Source organism: Sinocyclocheilus grahami, unplaced genomic scaffold (assembly GCF_001515645.1).
Source record: "Sinocyclocheilus grahami isolate Dianchi unplaced genomic scaffold, SAMN03320097.WGS_v1.1 scaffold409.1, whole genome shotgun sequence".
Classification (NCBI taxonomy): Eukaryota; Metazoa; Chordata; class Actinopteri; order Cypriniformes; family Cyprinidae; genus Sinocyclocheilus; species Sinocyclocheilus grahami.
In genome coordinates, this window is record NW_015505588.1 from 1077464 (window position 1) to 1102280 (window position 24817).

General features: G+C 37.2%; 1 protein-coding gene across 1 annotated transcript in view; it reads right to left on the reverse strand.

Annotated features, from left to right (window-relative positions):
* Nucleotides 1–24817, reverse strand: part of LOC107550857 (phospholipid-transporting ATPase IA-like) — a 188012-nt gene that overhangs the window by 20897 nt on the left and 142298 nt on the right. Inside the window, exons 21-25 of the mRNA XM_016232260.1 lie at nucleotides 17238–17312; nucleotides 13460–13582; nucleotides 3229–3307; nucleotides 1163–1224; nucleotides 781–837 (exon numbers count right to left, since the gene is read on the reverse strand). Of these exons, the coding sequence (XP_016087746.1) occupies nucleotides 781–837; nucleotides 1163–1224; nucleotides 3229–3307; nucleotides 13460–13582; nucleotides 17238–17312 (396 nt within the window). The remainder of the gene's footprint in view (nucleotides 1–780; nucleotides 838–1162; nucleotides 1225–3228; nucleotides 3308–13459; nucleotides 13583–17237; nucleotides 17313–24817) is intronic.

The window sequence follows — 24817 nt, forward strand, 5'->3', positions numbered from 1 at the left end:
CGCGGCGCGGCGCGATGCAACGCAACACGTAAAAAGACCGTATAAGTCATTATAATCCATAATTATGTCCCCACTGGATGCAACAAATGCCTCGTTTATAATGGGTTTTAATGTTTTTGTCTCTTCGCTTCGGCAGGGACACGGCATCACAGTATGGTGAGGGGCGTAACATTTCCGTCACATGCTTGAGGTATTCGGCCAATCACAATACACTGGATAGCTGGCCAATCAGAGCACACCTCGGTTTTCAGACCGATGAGCTTTGTAAAAATCGACGCGTTTCAGAAAGGCAGGGCATAGAGGAGAAACAATAATGTACAGTTTGTGGAAAATAATGTGTTTTTTGAACCTTAAACCACATAAACACATTTCATTACACCAAATACACCAAATAATGTTCTTTTTAGCAGCATCATATGACCCCTTTAAATTACACTGACATAACTGTTGATCACATTTTAAATGCTGAGCATTTGCCTTGCAATCACCATAATAGTAATACAATTTCTAATAGTAATAAAATGTAAGCAACAGTTCACTATAATTGCATATGTGAATAAGTGCTTTGATTAGCGATGCAACCATGACATCATCTTTGAATGCTCTGAACTTTTCCATGACATCAGCGGCAGAAGAAAAGGGTAAGTGAGAGGAGTGAGAGGGGGTGGAGGAGCGTGTTTCTACTGATAGAGGGACAATAAAGTCAAAGGAAATGGGAGGACACAGTGGAATGGGAGAGAAAAGAGATGGAGGGATGGAAAGAGTCATCCAAACACTCACCATGGTCCAGGACGATGTCTCCAGCCCAGCCTTCAGACACACCGTGATCACCACAAACTGTGAGAGAGACAGGTTCTTATCTGAGGTCGCATGTACACATAAACACATTCGATTGTACAGACGTAAGATCTAATGGGAGACAGTCGGCAGACAGGAACCTCCAAACAGTTTCTGTTTGAAGTACAGTTTGAAATAGAGCAGGTCAGCTTCATTTTCATTTCAGTGCTTAAAAAGTTGGCAAAAAAAGGGAGCGAAAATCCTCAGTGAGGCCAGACTCGGCACAGAAGGAACATTTCACAGCAGGACAACCGGGACAAAGTGTCAGGCGACGGGGAGGACACAGAGACGCTTTGTGAGGATCTGAGGGCCCAAATGCACTTACTGTATAAACCATGTTGCCTAAGAGGAGATAGTCTGGTGTCTTTCCGTTTCCAAAGACAGTATCTGTGAGGAGAATCAACAAGAAGGCTTTTAGAGTGAAGGATCACATGCGAACACAGGTCAGTGGGACGGTTGTAGACACTCCATTAAGATGTTGAGCTCAAGAGGGATCAAATGCTCACATTAAACAGACAAGAATACCAGAAAAGTACTGTTTACATACATGATGGCAAAACGCAGTCTCACTGAAAAAATGACCATTTAGACAACTTGATATATGCTTTTGACTCAAGATATTTAAATTCAGGATATATAACATCTGCAACTTTGATTTTGTTTTTATTAGAGGAACAACATTGGGTATTACATCCAAAATATTTCTCCACAAATGCTGTTGACAGAGCTGATAAAAAAATAAAAATAAAAAAAAAGTAAAAAGTGTTTAAAACATTCTCTAGGCTGTCCTGTTAGGGACAGAACATGGATTAGTGGAGCTGTGGTGCTCATGTGGGTTATGCAAGTTTGAATCTGACCTCTTTACGGATTTCTACCTTTTCTCCCCATTTCCCATCCTCAAAGTGGAAAAAGGACAAAAAGCTTTTATGCTTGTTTAATCTGAACCAACAAGCTTGTAATGAACTTATTGTCCTCTTATAACACACCTGTGCTCCAATGGTCATGTGAATAAAAGGTAACAGTGGGTGCAAAAGGAGCTGCTGACAGGTGTACAGTGATCTTTGGAAAAGAGATCTCCGCAAATCATTAAGGATTAATTGACCGTTGAGACAATCTGGGTTTTCTTGACTTTTCAGGATGATAGCTATTGGCTTGTGCTAATTGCTTCAGCAAACATCTCCGATTAAATAGTACAAGTTCTGGCTTAAAATCTGGGAAAGCCACATACAAAAGTGCACACATGGCAGTGTGGTTTAGTGGAGGAGTATTAGTCATTCTCCGATTGTAAGTGAGAGCGGATGATCCAAAACCATCAGCGCTCTGGCACGGTGAAACACAACGGACACCACACGTGGATCAGGAAGGTATGTGTGTTTCAGTGTGTGTGTGGTGCTGACAGGCTGTCAGTCAGAGAGTCACCAGTGCTTTGTTTAAAAAGCAGGTCTGATTCTGACTGTGTGGTCCTGCAGTCAGCCAGATATTTGTGCTGACACACACACACGAAATCTGTTCACATGCTTGACACAATCCTTTGTACATGCTTACACTTACGAAAACATGTAAAGAGCAACTTATAGACCACAGAGCAATTTATTAAACTATACCAAAATGTTAACCTAAGAATGAAAATTGTGTCATTATTTAGTGTCAAGCTACAAAAAACACTATGGAAGTGTAGATCTGTTGATAGATTTGCGTGAGGAAAAGCCTAAAATTTAAGTCGTTATTGTCTAAAATTTATTTGAACATTTATTGACTAAGAAAAAGTGACTTGTGAATCATTTTGAGCTCAATCTTTATAATTCAGTGGATCACGTTCACAAAACCTGTATGAACGATTCATTCATAAAGTTTACCTCACTAAATCCAAATAATCCATTTACAAAGATCATCAGCGAACCATTAAATTAATTAAATATTAAATTAAAATTAGGCCCATTTCGTCACACAAAGAAATCATATGACTTAAGACTTAGTACACAAGATTTTTTTATGCTTTTATAGTGCAACTGTATATCTTTTGAAGCTTGGCAGCCACAGTCCTCATTCGCTTTCATTACAGTATATTAAAAGTAAAAAGGATATTTTTCAAAACTACTGCTTTTGTGTTTAATGGAAAAAACTCATATAGGATTGGAACGGCATGATAAATGATGACAATTTTCACTTTTGCATGAACTATTGCTTTAAATGAGTATGTGGAAATGGAAAAAAGGAGAGAATGTGTGTGCACGTGTGTGTATATGAGCGAGTGATCTTCAGATATTCATGGTGGCCAATGAGAAGCAATTAAACTGAAGCGAGAGCAGACCCGTCTTTCAATATGACACCCACTGACCTCAAAAAACAAAACTGAACGCAGTGTGAGAGAGCGTGTGTATGTGTGCTTACCGTGCTGGAAGGCCTTGAGGGGAAACCAGAAGAGGATGACTGAGTGAAATAGGCCGTTCAGACAATGAGCCCAGAAGACCTGCAGGAGAGTGGAGGAGGGGTGGAGGAAAAAAAGAGAGAGAGGCATGAGAAAGACAGTGGCCACCATAACCCTGCCGGTGACCCCTGACCCCAGGCCTTTGTGCGTTCTCAGCGCTAGGCTAAGTGGAAGGTTTGTCAGGCCTCCCTGCTCAATGGCCACCCCGCTGACAGACACTTTGTATATCCTGTGAGTGAGGAGAGAGCAAGAAAGAGGGAGAGGGGAGGCACGCCAACTATATGAGAGATGTCAGTAAGGGGTGTTTTTCCGCCATCCCTTCTCTTTTCCCTGCAGTTAGTTGCCTCATCGAATTTCCCCAATCGTTCCTTTGTGAGTTGTGAAAAAACCCCAAATCCTTCATGGATACTTTTAGTACAAACACAGACAAGTTTAAGAAATTAAGATGTATGAGTCTGTCGCTACAGTGCATGGTTATTTGGGAGCATGGAAAAACTATCGCTTACACAGGTACGGAATAAAGACTTTGAGTGTCTGTGACTGTATACATGGGCATGTGGACTTTGGATGTGCCATTTAAACAAATATCCTCCTCCAAAACCGCCTTGTTTTGAATTTACATTATGCATGGACGTGGCCAATCAAAACACTAATGGGCGATGTAGCATGAAACAGCCGTGAAATGAAATCAGGCCCGTCACAGGTCCAGTTTCCAAACCCCGCTTTTTTTTGGTGTTGCTCTTTTCACCTCTGCAAAGTCTAAGACCGTTCACTGCCCACAGACACAACAGATTATTTCCATATTTATAAGTAAAACAGCATAATATTTGTGCTGAGAGGCAGTCAACAGTATTAAAAACAGTATTAAAATGTCAATTTTTTAAAATTGAACATTTTCAGAAAATGCTCAAAAATAGGGGAGCACAGTAAGTGGTTAATTCACTAAAATAAATAAATACAAATTTCTCCATATGAACAAATTTTATTAGAATGAACCATATTTGTAGAGTCTGCTAGAGAGGAACATTTTGTGAATGAATCATTCTTTTGAACTGGATATTTTTAATGAGTCATTCAATTTAAACGGATTCACAAAGTGCTTAAAGGAATGGATCACCACAGAAATGTAGTTGTCAGCTTCTAAGGTAATTTTTCTCAAAAACTGTTTTATTTCTATCAATAAGGATTTAATTGCAATAAATTCATATAACAGTTTCATGTGAGGAAAAATACTTAAATTCTTTATTCAATTATCAACACAATTTATTTTTTTAAATTACTGTAAGTGAGAAGCAGTTTTTAATAAAATGCATTTTACAACAAATGTTAAATGAAAAGTGCTGTGAACGTATGGGAACCCTTACAAGTCATGCAAATGAATAAATTATCACACCCACACTTCTGTTCAAAAGTTTGGGGTCAGTAATATTGTGAATTATTACAACAATTTAAAACTGTTTTCTATTTTAATATATTTTTTAAATGTCATTTATTCCCATTATTGCAAAACTGGAACTGAAACAGTTTTCCGTTTCACTTTTGATTCATTTAATGCATATTACCTGGATAAATGCATTTTAAATAAATAAATAAAATAAAATAAATAAATCTTACAGACCCAAAAATGAATAACTTTCCAATGCTAGCATCTGACAGAAAGGGCTAGAATCTATCCATCTTTTTCCTACGCCCCATGATGTTTTTCGCAAATTATGGGAGTAACTTCTGTTTACACAGTAAACAATCAGCAAAAGGTTCGCTCTATGAACGCAATAAGCATTTTCAAAAACTGGGTATTATGAGGTGACATTACTTTACTCACCCACCTTCAACCATCGATCATTAAAAGGAAATTTAAAAGTGTAAAAGTATTAAATTACTTTCAACATACCATGAATAACTCCTAAAGATCCTGCTTCTATCCGCAGTAATATTACAGATTAGTAAAATATCATTATAGTAATACATGTCTATATTTCGTAACAATTACATTTTACAGCATCCATGTGAAAACAAACCTGGAAAGAGACATGAGGATTTGGGGAGAAACTTAGTGCATTCCATGGAAATATTCACGGTTTATCAATTGGGTAAATTGGGAGAGCAGACCGCAAATGCACAGTATATGTTGTCTTTTTCATTTACTTACAGCGGAATACAAAGGAAACATGAAAATAATCAGGAGGAAAAGACTGCAGCGGCTGAAAAGAGCTATTCCCCCTTAACGTTATTCCCCTGCCTTCTGAAAATAGAAAATGAATGAAAATGTACAGCCCATTCAGTCAAAATGATGGATAAGGATTATTTGTAGCACAATCTTATGATTTGAAATGATTTGTTGCAGTCTTTTTGAGAGGAACTTCCCCAAAACGGAAGTGCCTCCAATAATTTTAAATGCAGTAGGCTTGTTAGGAAAAAGGTGGATAAATGATCCTCAATCTGTAAATGTTGAATCACAAGTTTTTGTGGCAGCTATGAAATCTCTTGAGGGGGATGGGGTGCAGAGAAATGAGAGGAGAATGAGAGAGTGGGAGAAAAGAGGAATACCCTGATATTGTCTTGTTCTGTGTTGTTTCACAGAGGCCCTGTACGACCTCTCGGCATCTCTGCCCTGACCCTCTCACCTCCGCTATCGGCAAAGCAAAACAAAGCTCAGGGCTCCGGCCCTCAGACAGCCAGCTCATCCTACACCTCTGAAGGGCACTATAGCTCACCCCTCCTAATCTTTGGAATTAAATTCATACTTAAGGTTTGGGGTTTATTCAAATATATAAGCCTAAGCATTCAAAAATTGTGCACAAGTATTACATTTTTAAAAGTTTTCAAAATTTTCATAACACATCCCGCACTAAGCTATGGACATGAATCCATTCTACAGTGATTTGACTTGAGATTTTTACATAGTAGGCAATAAAACGCAACCACCTAAAACACAACATGATCCAAGTGCCATGTGAAACAACCTGCTCTCACCCTCGCCTGGTGCTTTACACGCACAGTCCTGTAATGAATGCTAATGAAATCGATAAATGTTCAAAATCATTTGTCACAGGGAGGCCCTGAACTCCTCAGTTTCTAAGCAGGTTGCTAAGAATGTAGGTGTGAATGGCCGTCTGTCCTGCCTGAAGCAAAGCACTGCATTCTGTGTGACAGCTTAATTGCTTAAACTAGCATGAAAGGATAAACTTTATTTTGTGCCAACTATTGCCAGACGCTCTAATAAGCCTTCTCCAACTATGTTGGGCTACAAATAAAGCCAGAAAGGGAGAGAAAGAAAGAGAGAAAGAGGCAGAAGGAGGGAGGGATGGAGGCTGCCGTGTGTTGAATGAGTGCAATAACCGCTATCCTGGGGTCTATGAGAGGCTTTGTCGTTATTAGGGAGACTTTAGTGTCAAAGCTATGTAATTAAATGTGAAAGGGGACATGGTGGGTAAAGACCTAAATATTTCACTCTCTTTGCTTCTCCCCAATCTAATGCATGATCTTTCTCTCTGCTTTATTTACAAATAAAGTGTCTGTTCTGTACACAGATGACGTGTAGTAGTCTGAAACAGGGATGCGGCACATGTACAGCTGGTTTGATCATCAAATAAAAAGTCTCCAATAACATCTACATGAACACTTCAGATCACGTTAGAATCAGCCATGATTCAGCATACTTGTATTCCTATATAGGAACATATAATTTACATTAAACAATACTAAAATTAATGCAAATATCAGGATATTTAAGGAGTTGCACACAAATAGACTATTTTGGTAAATGAGTTATAACCAAGTCATAAGATCGTTTAAGGGTTCTGTGAATCAATTTAACCAATTCTTTAAAAAAAAACAAAAAAACATTCTGACTCAAAAGAATCTTGGGTTCACAAATTGGACAATGCTACAGTATGCAACAGATGCTCTCATTACCTTCCTCTATATATTCATTAACGTCTTTGTTCCAAGTAGGCATATGACGGTATGAAATTTTCAAGTTGTGATTAATTGCAAATGCTTTTATGACACAAATTGGACAATGCTACAGTATGCAACAGATGCTCTCATTACCTTCCTCTATATATTCATTAACGTCTTTGTTCCAAGTAGGCATATGATAGTATGAAATTTTCAAGTTGTGATTAATTGCAAATGCTTTTATGACAGTATACAGTATTATCACAGCATTAAAATTTAGTTGCAAAAAGGTTTAATACCTTTTTCTTATAACAAAAAGAACTGAACATTTACATACAATAAAGTAATACACTAAAAATGTATACATTTTAACATTTCATATAAAGACCAATAAGTAACACTTTACAATGTTATCTCATTAGTTAACCTTAGTTAATGCATTAATAATTAATAATGAGCAATAGCTACATTTGCTAGTTAATAATCTTTGTTAAAAAATACAACTGTTAGTTCATTAAATAACAGTTGCACCTTTTGATTTTAACAACGTGTTATTAAATATTGAAATGACCTAAGAAACCTTTTCATTGGCAGTTTATTTTAACTAATGAATTAACTCATGTTAATTAATAGAGCCTTAATGTAGCCTAAAGTGTGGGTCAAATATGGACCTACCCAACTTTTGGATTAAAAATTTTATGTACAAATTTAACCCAACGGTTGGGTTAGTCCATATTTGACCCAAAGTTGGGTTGAAACAACCCAGCATTTTTTTTTAGAGTGTGTGACCAAACAATAAAGAATCAAAACATTTTGAAACAATATCTAGGGCATGTTTGTGTTATTAAATATTGAAATGACCTAAGAAACCTTTTCATTGGCAGTTTATGTTAACTAATGAATTAACTCATGTTAATTAATAGAGCCTTAATGTAGCCTAAAGTGTGGGTCAAATATGGACCTACCCAACTTTTGGATTAAAAATTTTATGTACAAATTTAACCCAACGGTTGGGTTAGTCCATATTTGACCCAAAGTTGGGTTGAAACAACCCAGCATTTTTTTTTAGAGTGTGTGACCAAACAATAAAGAATCAAAACATTTTGAAACAATATCTAGGGCATGTTGTAGTCCAGATTCAAATGTAAAAAAAGAAAAGAAAAAGCCTATTAAGTCTAAATATTTAAGTTTTTGGTGCTGTGATGAACACCACTGCGAATACAAAAATCTGAATGGCTGTTTAAACCATAGAAATACGTTTTTAGAAAGCAGCTAGCTGCTTTGTTTATGGGGTTTCCGGGGTAAAGGCAGCATTTCTGCTGTTCAGCGCCATCTGCTGTCAGAGAGCGAATGTGCGCTTTCATTCAGCGCTTCTCCTTCAAGTGTTCCGCCATGCGCTTCTCATCCATGCTTGTTTACATGAGAGTGAGCATGCCTCTTTGACGCAGCATACAGCGGTGTTGTGCATTGTGACCAGTTGATGTGGAAAATATTCTTAAAATGCATTCAAAAAAATCGGAATAATTTGTAATAAGTAATTATTCACAGTATTTGGAAGTGCCCATGATAACAATATCGTGCATATTCATTACCGTGATATATCCATTACCTAATACCGGCACGTCTAGTTCCAAGCAAATATATCACTCTCATTCTTTCATTATAGAGAAATAACAGAAAGCAGCCTATTATGATTTCTAATAATATACAATTCACCCTTTTCCAATAAAATACTCTTCTGTTACTGATTATTCTACTGCATTTCCCTACTTCCACGCTTTATTTTATTGTATATTATACTCTTCCTCTTCCCCATTAAAGCTTTTTATTTTTTTTTGCATTGAACAATTAAAGTAAGAATTGTGTTTGTGTTACAAATGGCCAGTAAATCGGTGTCTCCCTCCTAACCCCAGGGGTTGTGTTGTCTGTAATCCGTGTCAGTGTGGTGGTAAATGGGTCTCCACGGCTGTGGAGCAGGGCTGTGAGGTGACACCAGCGCAGACACGCCGGAGCTGGAGACGAGACAGCTAAAAATGTATACATTTTAACATTTCATATAAAGACCAATAAGTAACACTTTACAATGTTATCTCATTAGTTAACCTTAGTTAATGCATTAATAATTAATAATGAGCAATAGCTACATTTGCTAGTTAATAATCTTTGTTAAAAAATACAACTGTTAGTTCATTAAATAACAGTTGCACCTTTTGATTTTAACAACGTGTTATTAAATATTGAAATGACCTAAGAAACCTTTTCATTGGCAGTTTATTTTAACTAATGAATTAACTCATGTTAATTAATAGAGCCTTAATGTAGCCTAAAGTGTGGGTCAAATATGGACCTACCCAACTTTTGGATTAAAAATTTTATGTACAAATTTAACCCAACGGTTGGGTTAGTCCATATTTGACCCAAAGTTGGGTTGAAACAACCCAGCATTTTTTTTTAGAGTGTGTGACCAAACAATAAAGAATCAAAACATTTTGAAACAATATCTAGGGCATGTTGTAGTCCAGATTCAAATGTAAAAAAAGAAAAGAAAAAGCCTATTAAGTCTAAATATTTAAGTTTTTGGTGCTGTGATGAACACCACTGCGAATACAAAAATCTGAATGGCTGTTTAAACCATAGAAATACGTTTTTAGAAAGCAGCTAGCTGCTTTGTTTATGGGGTTTCCGGGGTAAAGGCAGCATTTCTGCTGTTCAGCGCCATCTGCTGTCAGAGAGCGAATGTGCGCTTTCATTCAGCGCTTCTCCTTCAAGTGTTCCGCCATGCGCTTCTCATCCATGCTTGTTTACATGAGAGTGAGCATGCCTCTTTGACGCAGCATACAGCGGTGTTGTGCATTGTGACCAGTTGATGTGGAAAATATTCTTAAAATGCATTCAAAAAAATCGGAATAATTTGTAATAAGTAATTATTCACAGTATTTGGAAGTGCCCATGATAACAATATCGTGCATATTCATTACCGTGATATATCCATTACCTAATACCGGCACGTCTAGTTCCAAGCAAATATATCACTCTCATTCTTTCATTATAGAGAAATAACAGAAAGCAGCCTATTATGATTTCTAATAATATACAATTCACCCTTTTCCAATAAAATACTCTTCTGTTACTGATTATTCTACTGCATTTCCCTACTTCCACGCTTTATTTTATTGTATATTATACTCTTCCTCTTCCCCATTAAAGCTTTTTATTTTTTTTTGCATTGAACAATTAAAGTAAGAATTGTGTTTGTGTTACAAATGGCCAGTAAATCGGTGTCTCCCTCCTAACCCCAGGGGTTGTGTTGTCTGTAATCCGTGTCAGTGTGGTGGTAAATGGGTCTCCACGGCTGTGGAGCAGGGCTGTGAGGTGACACCAGCGCAGACACGCCGGAGCTGGAGACGAGACAGCTTTATTAACACAGAGAGACACAAAGCCAGCAGTCACAGACACCTAGAGAGGATAGAAATATGCTTGTCCTATATTCCACTATTAAGATATCTGAAAGCTATCATAATTTTACTAGGACATATCGAGCATCGTAGCATCTAAAACTGGGTCTACGTCCTTGAGATTAAAGACAAACTTGATTCTAACTTTTATTAATAACATTAACAAACATTATTATTTTAAATAATGCTTTAAAAACCAAGTAAATGTACATATAAAAAGTAGAAAAACTTCATACAAACGTTCATACAGTGGGGAAAAAAAGTATTTAGTCAGCCACCAATTGTGCAAGTTCACCCACTTAAAAAGATGAGAGAGGCCTGTAATTTTCATCATAGGTATACCTCAACTATGAGAGACAAAATGAGAAAAAAAATCCAGAAAATCACATTGTAGGATTTTTTAAGAATTGATTTGCAAATTATGGTGGAAAATAAGTATTTGGTCAATAACAAAATTTAATCTCAATACTTTGTTATATACCCTTTGTTGGCAATGACAGAGGTCAAACGTTTTCTGTAAGTCTTCACAAGGTTTTCACACACTGTTGCTGGTATTTTGGCCCATTCCTCCATGCAGATCTCCTCTAGAGCAGTAATGTTTGGGGGCTGTCGCTGGGCAACACGGATTTTCAACCCCCTCCAAAGATTTTCTATGGGGTTGAGAGCTGGAGACTGGCTAGGCCACTCCAGGACCTTGAAATGCTTCTTACAAAGCCACTCCTTCGTTGCCCGGGCGGTGTGTTTGGGATCATTGTCATGCTCAAAGACCCAGCCACGTTTCATCTTCAATGCCCTTGCTGATGGAAGGAGGTTTTCACTCAAAATCTCACGATACATGGCCCCATTCATTCTTTCGTTTACACGGATCAGTCGTCCTGGTCCCTTTGCAGAAAAACAGCCCCAAAGCATGATATTTCCACCCCCATGCTTCACAGTAGGTATGGTGTTCTTTGGATGCAACTCAGCATTCTTTCTCCTCAAGATGAGTTTTTACCAAAAAGTTCTATTTTGGTTTCATCTGACCATATGACATTCTCCCAATCCTCTTCTGGATCATCCAAATGCTCTCTAGCAAACTTCAGACGAGCCTGGACATGTACTGGCTTAAGCAGGGGGACACATCTGGCACTGCAGGATTTGAGTCCCTGGCAGCGCAGTGTGTTACTGATGGTAGCCTTTGTTACTTTGGTCCCAGCTCTCTGCAGGTCATTCACTAGGTCCCCCCGTGTGGTTCTGGGATTTTTGCTCACAGTTCTTGTGATCATTTTGACCCCACGGGGTGAGATCTTGCGTGGAGCCCCAGATCGAGGGAGATTATCAGTGGTCTTGTATGTCTTCCATTTTCTAATAATTGCTCCCACAGTTGATTTCTTCACACCAAGCTGCTTACCTATTGCAGATTTAGTCTTCCCAGCCTGGTGCAGGTCTACAATTTTGTTTCTGGTGTCCTTTGACAGCTCTTTGGTCTTGGCCATGGTGGAGTTTGGAGTGTGACTGTTTGAGGTTGTGGACAGGTGTCTTTTATACTGATAACGAGTTCAAACAGATGCCATTAATACAGGTAACCAGTGGAGGACAGAGGAGCCTCTTAAAGAAGAAGTTACAGGTCTGTGAGAGACAGAAATCTTGCTTGTTTGTAGGTGACCAAATACTTATTTTACCGAGGAATTTACCAATTAATTCTTTAAAAATCCTACAATGTGATTTTCTGGATTTTTTTTTCTCATTTTGTCTCTCATAGTTGAAGTATACCTATGATGAAAATTACAGGCCTCTCTCATCTTTTTAAGTGGGAGAACTTGCACAATTGGTGGCTGACTAAATACTTTTTTGCCCCACTGTATATTAGATTCTTTGAGTGCACAATTTTAAAAGTCTAAATTAGGAGTGGTTTATATGTATACATATTAGACATTGTGAACAAAGCTTGACATTGGTACTGGCTTAAGAGAGTTTATGATCTTCTAAAAAGGGAGATGGACACTCAAAGACATCTCAGATAAGCAGAAAAGCTGACAGAGAGGGACAGTTTAATGGACGGCTAAACCAACAAGGTATTGCTATTAACTTGCCTTTTTACGGTGTAGGGAGTCGTAACAGGATCTGTTTGTTCAGTGGGGTTTTTAGCCTTGGTGCTAAACTGTTCACCAAACACAGGTCAGTAAAGTGTACACAGCATGACCTGTCTACAGGGTCATCATCATCATCAATGGAAATGAACTAAATCACTAGTTTATTTATACATTTATTTACAAGAGATTCATTACCTTATGGCATATGTTTCAAGAATTTTTAATATGTTAGAATTATAAATATGTGTTTCATCTGCCTCAATCATGCTTTATTCCTCAATCAGTGGGCTGTTCATCTCTGCAGCCCAAACACTGATGGAGATTCAGCTAAACTTAGATTTATACTGCATGTTTGAGTGTATTTACCTTGGTGTTGAAGCCCATTGCATTCTGGGAGGTTTTGTAGAGTTCAGGGTACTTGAGCATGTTCTCTTTCCTGCAGGAGCGTTCGAAGATGCCCAGAGTCAGAGGAGGCAAAGCAGTGAAGATCTAATAAACAAAAAAAGGGAAAAAAAAATTACACAGTTTTTAGTTTAATCAATGGAAATGAACTAAATCACTAGTTTATTTATACATTTATTTACAAGAGATTCATTACCTTATGGCATATGTTTCAAGAATTTTTAATATGTTAGAATTATAAATGTGTTTCATCTGCCTCAATCATGCTTTATTCCTCAATCAGTGGGCTGTTCATCTCTGCAGCCCAAACACTGATGGAGATTCAGCTAAACTTAGATTTATACTGCATGTTTGAGTGTATTTACCTTGGTGTTGAAGCCCATTGCATTCTGGGAGGTTTTGTAGAGTTCAGGGTACTTGAGCATGTTCTCTTTCCTGCAGGAGCGTTCGAAGATGCCCAGAGTCAGAGGAGGCAAAGCAGTGAAGATCTAATAAACAAAAAAAGGGAAAAAAAAATTACACAGTTTTTAGTTTAAATCACAGAAAATTAAGCCAAAAGTCAAACTGTTGCACAGATGCTATAATTTATAATGAAAACTCATACTAAATTATGAAAATTCAAAACAGAAGCAGATGTACTAGTACTTCACTAGTAGTTTCAGATATTTAGGCCCCACAGCAATGTTTTTTTTCCCCCCCAGGGATATTACTACAAGCCGAGAAGAGTCGATGAAAAGAGGCTTGGTCGACCAAAATTTTACCAGTCGCAGAAAAAAAAAAAAAAAAAAAAAAAAGTACAAATCCACAGCGAGTGGTGAGTCCGTGACAGACAGATCGTTAACGACTGGTCTTTGTGGTAATACAGTACATTGGACAGGACATTCAAACACTCGCCTATCATTCATTGACCTCAAATAATCTGAAATATGTTAGTAGCAGCAACTTTACATGACTGCTCAATCTAATGTTTCCCTAGAAAAATGTGCGCTATTGAAGCGTCTGTGCAAAGTGTGAAAACTGAATAGCAGTGCGCTCACTGCATGACAGATGGAGGCAAATTTTTTTTGGTCATGCAGATAAGAGTAATGCATCTTTCCAATCTGTAAATACTCTGCGTTTATTTGTGTGCACTCACAATAACTACAAAACATTGCACTTTTGTAAAATAATGAAAGAAAACAGGATGCGCTTTTTGCTGCCTCGGCCTCTGTGAACTTGAGTGCAAAACTCTGTGTATACTTGCCTTACAGACATGAAAAATATATCTATAGAGAGTGAAATGTTCACTTTCAAATGAACCAATTCAAATAGATTATGTAATCTGTGTGAAACATACAGGCGGATCCACTACTGCAGAGATGACGAGTCAGTGTCGCCGAATTCATCTCTTAAACCGAAAACAAAGAAAGCACTAGTTTATCAATAAATGATTAAAATATTAATGCAGCCTCCTTACTGTTTTTCCCTGACACATTCATAATCATTACTTCTGCTGGTGTGCTGTGGCAAGCTTTATGCATGTGCTTGAGTGCTTATTAGGGTATGTAGGCAATTAAAGGCTCATTATTATGATTTAAATGGTTTATTAATAAACGTGCAATTAGTCGACTAATGCTTAAAATGAATGACTACTAGTTGACCAGAAAAATCTTTAGTCGAGGGCAGCCCTAATAAACACTGAAAAGAAAAATAAATTAAAATAGATACCTAAAAATACATAGCAGTCTAAACAACTACTTTCTATCCTGAGCACCAGACGTGCTCCCCTTGCCTGCCGTTTTCATTTGCTTGCTTGGTGTAGCTCAATGAGCATGTAACTTCTGGCATTTATCATATTTGCACTCTCTCTCTGCAAAAATGATTAAAAAACGAACATCTGCCACTGTGCCTGCAGCTTGTTAGCGGATCTCCTGGATGCTTTCATTTCTCTGCAGAGCTCTAACGTTTCTCCGTGCAGCAGCTGTTGAAAGCGAGAGGGGTGGTATTATGGTCCAGAGAGGGTTGCGGGGTCAGTCGTAAGTGTCTCTCACTGGCCCAGCTGGAGCGGCTGACATGGTCGGCTGGCCTTTTCCATTCAGGGGTGGTTTCGGGCCGTTGCATCCAACAGACCCCCTCTGACGCGATGGAATTCCTCCTCTCTCAGATAAAGAGAGAATGCGCCAGGCCGAGTTGTTACTGGCCTCACAACGCCAATGATCCATTACACAGGGCTGATGGGAAGCCGTGTTCAAGTTTTGTTCTTTGTTCAGGCGTAAAGAAATAATTTCTCGGGACAATCAGCGAGTCGGGTGGCTTAGTCATTTTTCCTTCGTATCTTCGTTTGTTTATGCAAAATGGAAAAACGTACTCCACCTAGAGCATTTTTTTCCTGAATAACTTTCCTTCCTGTTGAAAACATGTTAATTAACAGCATCAATTCCTATCACCAAGCCCTAAGGCAGCCCAGTTCACAGGACTCCACCCAAACGGCCGTGTGTGTGTGTGTATTTAAATGTGTCTGGATTCAACCTGTTCCTTTATCATCCACCGCTGACCTGTTTAACGCAGCTCTTTGGGGCATGAGCGTCTGTTGTTGCAGCACATTCAGGACATAGTTCTGGGCACGGAGGGAATACGGACTTGACAAGCGGTCATAAATAAGAGGGAGATTTTTCAGGATGGCGCTGACACGGGCCACAGTAAAGGAGCCGGCTGGGGTGCCGCGGCTAATGAGTTTCTTGCCTGAGCGCGACAGGGGAGGCGTTTTAACACATTTCCTCTCAGAGTAATGAAGAGGGGAGAGTAAATCACACACCCAGACAGACGTGTGAATGCAAACACTCTTACCACGTTGTACAGGCCGATGCACCAGCGCTCGAACAGAATCTGACCGGAGAAGCCGTTCACAAATGCAAACCAGATCTGAAAGACAAAAAGACAATGAAATGGTAACAGACTCATTAATGTGAATATTTAAAACATAATTTGGCATGTTAACCTATTATATAAAGCACATCATTAAAATAAATTTAAGTACAATAATAATAATAGTTTAATTGAGATTTATAAATACATAAATAAAAACACAATTAAATTAAATTTTATTGTTATTATTCAAAAAGTCTTTTAAATAGTGTTAAAAAAGTAAAAACTATAAAAAAAACGATATGCTTCCCAAGTCGTCCTAAAGGAAATAGTAACATATTAAAAGGGCAATGACAGGCCATATGATAATCATTACTACATAAATGTGTGACTAAAAGGTAAATATATACCATCATTAATCATATATTCCCCACTTTGTGTGCGCTTAACTCTGCTCCTAGCGGATTTTAATTTAGGTTGATCGATGGCTGTTGTTTTCTGTGGGGCCTCTCAGTGCTTGAAATTACACGCGAGAGAGCGATCTCTCATGAAAGCAGCAGTGAACTGACCCAATCAGTCCTTTCTACAGTCTCATACACTGGATCACTGCAAATGGTTTGTTCCAAGATCAGTCTTGGAGAAGAAATAAGCCAGCTTTGGGTCACTTTTTCATATACATAGTGGGGTCCAAAAGTCAGACCACTATTGAAAACTCTCTATTGTGTTTTTTTTATTATTATATAATACTATTCTTAAATAATTAGCAAGCAAACCAACACAAAATGTATAAAGTAATTTTTAATTTCATGTATTTAAATAAAAAATAAAATAAAAAGTTAACACATACCTCTATGAAGTAGTTAACAATGTTTAAGATAAAACATAAAAATATTGAAATTTTATTGATTTTATAAAAATAAATCAAATAGTAAATAAACATGTAAACTATAACCAAAGCATTTAAATGTGTCTGGATTCAACCTGTTCCTTTATCATCCACCGCTGACCTGTTTAACGCAGCTCTTTGGGGCATGAGCGTCTGTTGTTGCAGCACATTCAGGACATAGTTCTGGGCACGGAGGGAATACGGACTTGACAAGCGGTCATAAATAAGAGGGAGATTTTTCAGGATGGCGCTGACACGGGCCACAGTAAAGGAGCCGGCTGGGGTGCCGCGGCTAATGAGTTTCTTGCCTGAGCGCGACAGGGGAGGCGTTTTAACACATTTCCTCTCAGAGTAATGAAGAGGGGAGAGTAAATCACACACCCAGACAGACGTGTGAATGCAAACACTCTTACCACGTTGTACAGGCCGATGCACCAGCGCTCGAACAGAATCTGACCGGAGAAGCCGTTCACAAATGCAAACCAGATCTGAAAGACAAAAAGACAATGAAATGGTAACAGACTCATTAATGTGAATATTTAAAACATAATTTGGCATGTTAACCTATTATATAAAGCACATCATTAAAATAAATTTAAGTACAATAATAATAATAGTTTAATTGAGATTTATAAATACATAAATAAAAACACAATTAAATTAAATTTTATTGTTATTATTCAAAAAGTCTTTTAAATAGTGTTAAAAAAGTAAAAACTATAAAAAAAACGATATGCTTCCCAAGTCGTCCTAAAGGAAATAGTAACATATTAAAAGGGCAATGACAGGCCATATGATAATCATTACTACATAAATGTGTGACTAAAAGGTAAATATATACCATCATTAATCATATATTCCCCACTTTGTGTGCGCTTAACTCTGCTCCTAGCGGATTTTAATTTAGGTTGATCGATGGCTGTTGTTTTCTGTGGGGCCTCTCAGTGCTTGAAATTACACGCGAGAGAGCGATCTCTCATGAAAGCAGCAGTGAACTGACCCAATCAGTCCTTTCTACAGTCTCATACACTGGATCACTGCAAATGGTTTGTTCCAAGATCAGTCTTGGAGAAGAAATAAGCCAGCTTTGGGTCACTTTTTCATATACATAGTGGGGTCCAAAAGTCAGACCACTATTGAAAACTCTCTATTGTGTTTTTTTTATTATTATATAATACTATTCTTAAATAATTAGCAAGCAAACCAACACAAAATGTATAAAGTAATTTTTAATTTCATGTATTTAAATAAAAAATAAAATAAAAAGTTAACACATACCTCTATGAAGTAGTTAACAATGTTTAAGATAAAACATAAAAATATTGAAATTTTATTGATTTTATAAAAATAAATCAAATAGTAAATAAACATGTAAACTATAACCAAACAAATAAATTACAATTATATTAAAAATGGCATTCAATATTTTATATTTTAAGATATTGGAAATATTTTCTCTTTTATCTACACCTGCCCACCAGTTAAAAAAAACAAATTTTTAGATATTATATTTTGATAAAAAGATTAATAGCCTACTATCAACAAGAACAGCTGTGAGATGAGTGCATGTAAAAACAGTCAAGCCCCTGCTTTAGCAAACATACTGCCAAGGTTTTCAAAACATCTAAACATAGAGAAGCCCCACTATCTTGTCATGCGAAGCCACAACCTGGGCTTAACACATCATTACTCAGAGGACACCCCCAGGCAGGAATGAGAGAGGAAGAGCGTTAGTGCTGGAGGTAAGAGAGAGAGAGACTTCAACAGTTCCCATGACTTCAGCCAGAATGGTTCGTAAATCAGATGCTGTTTCCCACCTTGATCAACCCCCAGTGTCTCATAGCAGAAACAACTGATCACAGATCAGACTTTCTATTACACAAAATGAGTTTAAGACTTTACAAAAAACAGATCAGTGCAAAAGGACTAGATTTAACTATTTAAAGAACTGAAAGATGTGAGTTATTGGGCTTAAGGGCGGAGACCAGGGAAAAGACCACAAATGAAAGGAGAAGAGAGAAGAATGTGTATCTAAACCATATGCCATGGAGATGGAGTTCATCACTTAATATCTCTATTAGTTTGACTAGTCTGGCACACAATTCTGTCATAGTCATCTAGAAATCTGAGAATGTGATAATATCTCACAGCAGCTGTTTTAAAGAGGGGGAAAATCTGTAATAATCAAAAATGCGATGAGAGAATGAAAAAGACGACAATATAAATATGGCAAAACACAGGATCATGTGACACCAAAATTTAAACAGACAGGTCTTTCAAAATTCTGGTATTTAAAGACTAATTTGCAATCTACACTGTTTAAAAGTTTGGGCCGGTGAGATTTGTTTTTGAAGGAAGTCTCTTATGCTCACCAAAGCTGTATTTACTTGTTTAAAAATACAGTAAAAACAGTAATATTGTGAAATATTAATATTAAAAAAGTTTTCTATTGAATACATTTTAAAATTGAATTTATCCATGTGATGCAAAGCTGAATTTCCAGCAGTCATTACTCTAGTCTTCAGTGTCACATGATCTTTCAGAAATCATTCTAATATGCTGATTTAGTGCTCAAAAACTGTTTTCATTATTTATATTTATGCCGAAATTAGTGTAGCTTATTTTTGTAGAAACATAATACAGTTTTTCAGCTCTCATCTTTGATTAGATTACAATTTTTACAGAACAATAACTTTTTCCCCCTCACAAATTGATCACACAGCTTCAGAAGGATTGGAATATAATGCACAAGTAATATGGAGTCATTTTTTACAATACTTTTATAGTGTTTTTTACACAACTTGTGAGCACCTGGTCACTGTTTAAAAAAGAGCAGTGTGAACATACAACTAAACATCTTTTTTTGTGGTGTATAGACAAAAATAAATACAGGTTTGGAATAATATGACTGAGTAATCAATTAAACAATTTCTTAAATGAATACGAAATACTTGGAGTCAAAGTTCAGCACCGTTCAATTTTTGCTCGACTCCAATGCTGTGAGCTTCTCTATCGTATTTAGACCACAATTATTGTGAAAAAGTCTGAGAAGCTCAACCAGTCTTGAGTATGTGTGTGAGAGGCTCGACTGTTAAGCAGACCCCAGGTTACTGTGCAGTGCCATGGCCAGGCGGACATTTCCTCGCTTCATTTAACTCCATTATGAAAGCGTGAATTGCTACAAATTTTTGGGGTTTTGACAGAACCCCCTCCGACTGCGGCCCCCGCCAGTCCTCACACACAGAGCACATCCACCAGCCCCTCTCATTCAATAGAGTGAGCCAATGCGTGAAAATGTTCCCAAAACAAATGTCTGTCACCCCTCCCCTCTGGCCTCGCCATAGAGAAAGAAAGAGAGAAGAAGAGAGGAGGATTGGCCGCACTCCCCCCCACAGCCACGCCCACCCGTTCCAACTCCCATTTTCCTTCCATCAGGTGCATTCTACCGTGATATTGTTTTTAAAAGAGATCTGCTGCTTCTGAAACCCATTTGCACACACAAACATGAATAAATTACCAATATCGCCTCACGTTATGTTGTTTTCCTCCTCACAAACAGATTCCAGACTCAGAGAATTCCCTTATGACCACATTTTGATCAAAAGCCATACTGCCAAGGTTTTCAAAACATCTAAACATAGAGAAGCCCCACTATCTTGTCATGCGAAGCCACAACCTGGGCTTAACACATCATTACTCAGAGGACACCCCCAGGCAGGAATGAGAGAGGAAGAGCGTTAGTGCTGGAGGTAAGAGAGAGAGAGACTTCAACAGTTCCCATGACTTCAGCCAGAATGGTTTGTAAATCAGATGCTGTTTCCCACCTTGATCAACCCCCAGTGTCTCATAGCAGAAACAACTGATCACAGATCAGACTTTCTATTACACAAAATGAGTTTAAGACTGTACAAAAAACAGATCAGTGCAAAAGGACTAGATTTAACTATTTAAAGAACTGAAAGATGTGAGTTATTGGGCTTAAGGGCGGAGACCAGGGAAAAGACCACAAATGAAAGGAGAAGAGAGAAGAATGTGTATCTAAACCATATGCCATGGAAATGGAGTTCATCACTTAATATCTCTATTAGTTTGACTAGTCTGGCACACAATTCTGTCAGTCATCTAGAAATCTGAGAATGTGATAATATCTCACAGCAGCTGTTTTAAAGAGGGGGAAAATCTGTAATAATCAAAAATGCGATGAGAGAATGAAAAAGACGACAATATAAATATGACAAAAATTTAAACAGACATGTCTTTCAAAATTCTGGTATTTAAAGACTAATTTGCAATCTACACTGTTCAAAAGTTTGGGCCGGTGAGATTTGTTTTTGAAGGAAGTCTCTTATGCTCACCAAAGCTGTATTTACTTGTTTAAAAATACAGTAAAAACAGTAATATTGTGAAATATTAATATTAAAAAAGTTTTCTATTGAATACATTTTAAAATTGAATTTATCCATGTGATGCAAAGCTGAATTTCCAGCAGTCATTACTCTAGTCTTCAGTGTCACATGATCTTTCAGAAATCATTCTAATATGCTGATTTAGTGCTCAAAAACTGTTTTCATTATTTATATTTATGTCGAAATTAGTGTAGCTTATTTTTGTAGAAACATAATACAGTTTTTCAGCTCTCATCTTTGATGAGATTAAAATTTTTACAGAACAATAACTTTTTCCCTCTCACAAATTGATCACACAGCTTCAGAAGGATTGGAATATAATGCACAAGTAATATGGAGTCATTTTTTACAATACTTTTATAGTGTTTTTTTACACAACTTGTGAGCACCTGGTCACTGTTTAAAAAAGAGCAGTGTGAACATACAACTAAACATCTTTTTTGTGGTGTATAGACAAAAATAAATACAGGTTTGGAATAATATGACTGAGTAATCAATTAAACAATTTCTTAAATGAATACGAAATACTTGGGAGTCAAAGTTCAGCACCGTTCAATTTTTGCTCGACTCCAATGCTGTGAGCTTCTCTATCGTATTTAGACCACAATTATTGTGAAAAAGTCTGAGAAGCTCAACCAGTTTTGAGTATGTGTGTGAGAGGCTCGACTGTTAAGCAGACCCCAGGTTACTGTGCAGTGCCATGGCCAGGCGGACATTTCCTCGCTTCATTTAACTCCATTAAGAAAGCGTGAATTGCTACAAATTTTTGGGGTTTTGACAGAACCCCCTCCGACTGCGGCCCCCGCCAGTCCTCACACACAGAGCACATCCACCAGCCCCTCTCATTCAATAGAGTGAGCCAATGCGTGAAAATGTTCCCAAAACAAATGTCTGTCACCCCTCCCCTCTGGCCTCGCCATAGAGAAAGAAAGAGAGAAGAAGAGAGGAGGATTGGCCGCACTCCCCCCCACAGCCACGCCCACCCGTTCCAACTCCCATTTTCCTTCCATCAGGTGCATTCTACCGTGATATTGTTTTTAAAAGAGATCTGCTGCTTCTGAAACCCATTTGCACACACAAACATGAATAAATTACCAATATCGCCTCACGTTATGTTGTTTTCCTCCTCACAAACAGATTCCAGACTCAGAGAATTCCCTTATGACCACATTTTGATCAAAAGCCACATAAAAAAAAAACGAATAGTCGTGGCCAGCGGCATGCTGGTAGTCAAACAGGTGGGTCAGAGAGCTGAATAAATGCGAGACTGCCTTATTGAGGGGCTACGGGCTGCAGGATATTGTTGTGCTAAGTCAAAATAAAGCCTCTATTCATGAGCAGCAGTACATGCATATGAGAGAGCGTTTTGGCCTGGTCCTCTGGGTCCAGTGAGTGCCCCTCTCCCGCTTCCTTCAATGAGACAGATTCATTGATTTGCTCATTAGGGACGAGGACATAGTGTGGAGGTCTCTCTCTTTCTTCTCCTCTTCTGGCTCATTCAGAGCAACTCGGCGTGGAGGTGTGACTGCCCTCTACCCTCCGCTGCACAATCTGAAAAAGCGAGGAGTGCGTGTGTGTGTGTGAGAGAGAGAGCGAGAGTGTCCCCCCCCCCATGAGACTCGTCCTGAGGGGCTCTCAGCGTATTTTTCAGAGAAATTTGAAATCTGTGATTCCACCCCCGTCCTGTCTCCATGTTGGGTGGGAAGGACCCAAAGGGAAAGAGAAAAAAAGAAAGACGGCACCTCTTTGCTCCAAGTCTCTGCTTGAGAATCCAGCTAAAACTAGCTTAGCTGTGTTCTGGAACATGGCAGCTGGGCCAAGCTGCTTTAGGTGGCCAACTGGTGGGGATCTGGCTAACCTTGGAACAGCAATAAACTAGCTACTATGTCGTAAAAAACAGCTTGACCACCTTAAACTGGTATTATCTCATTTTTCCAGTAGGGCCCTTGATCGGGATGGTCTGGTAGCTCACCCAAATCCACACTAGCTGTTTGTTCAACAGGCTAGAAACCAACTCCAATAATTCAAATCAAAGCTTTGTGGAATATAAAAGGCAGCTACATATTTTCAAATAGAAAATATGTATTATTTTATGTATTTTTTTATTACATATAATTTTTTTATTGTGTACAATATGTATATTATAAAAGACATTAAAATTAAATAAATGTTTCCATCAAAGTAAAAAAAAAAAAAAAAAAAAAAGGATATACAAGATGTTGCAATTGATCTAAAGCAAACTGTTAAAACATTATTTGGAAAAACTCCTAAAAATTTTGAAATAATAAAATAATCACAAAAAATACATAATATCTGTCTTTTAAAAGTGGCAATATCAAAATCACTGAATGTAAGAGCATGTTAATTTTGACAGAGTATACATTTTGCACAATTTTTCTTCATGAACACTACTGTTCAAAAGTTTGGGGTCAGTAATTATTTTATTTTTAATAATACTTTTTTTGAGCAAGGATGTCTTAAATAGACCAAAAGTAACAGTGAAGGCATAATGCTGTTCTTCTGAACTTTCTATTCAACAAAGAACCCAGAAAAAAATGTATCACGATTTCTACAAAAATGTTAAGCAGCACAACTGTTTTTAACATTGATAACAATAAGAAATGTTTTTTTTCCTGACATGATTTCTGAAGGATCATGTGACACTGAAGACTGGTGTAATGGCTGCTGAGATTCAGCTTTGCCATCACAGGAATAAATTACATTTTAAAGTATATTAAAATACAAAAAAAGTTATATATATATATACACATACATACATATATATATATATATACTGTATATATAAACCCTAAAATGTTAAACAGTACTGTAAAACCCAAATATCCAGAAAACCAGAAAACTATTTTTTTATTACATATAATTTTTTTATTGTGTACAATATGTATATTATAAAAGACATTAAAATTAAATAAATGTTTCCATCAAAGTAAAAAAAAAAAAAAAAAAAAAAGGATATACAAGATGTTGCAATTGATCTAAAGCAAACTGTTAAAACATTATTTGGAAAAACTCCTAAAAATTTTGAAATAATAAAATAATCACAAAAAATACATAATATCTGTCTTTTAAAAGTGGCAATATCAAAATCACTGAATGTAAGAGCATGTTAATTTTGACAGAGTATACATTTTGCACAATTTTTCTTCATGAACACTACTGTTCAAAAGTTTGGGGTCAGTAATTATTTTATTTTTAATAATACTTTTTTTGAGCAAGGATGTCTTAAATAGACCAAAAGTAACAGTGAAGGCATAATGCTGTTCTTCTGAACTTTCTATTCAACAAAGAACCCAGAAAAAATGTATCACGATTTCTACAAAAATGTTAAGCAGCACAACTGTTTTTAACATTGATAACAATAAGAAATGTTTTTTTTCCTGACATGATTTCTGAAGGATCATGTGACACTGAAGACTGGTGTGTAATGGCTGCTGAGATTCAGCTTTGCCATCACAGGAATAAATTACATTTTAAAGTATATTAAAATACAAAAAAAGTTATATATATATATACACATACATACATATATATATATATATACTGTATATATAAACCCTAAAATGTTA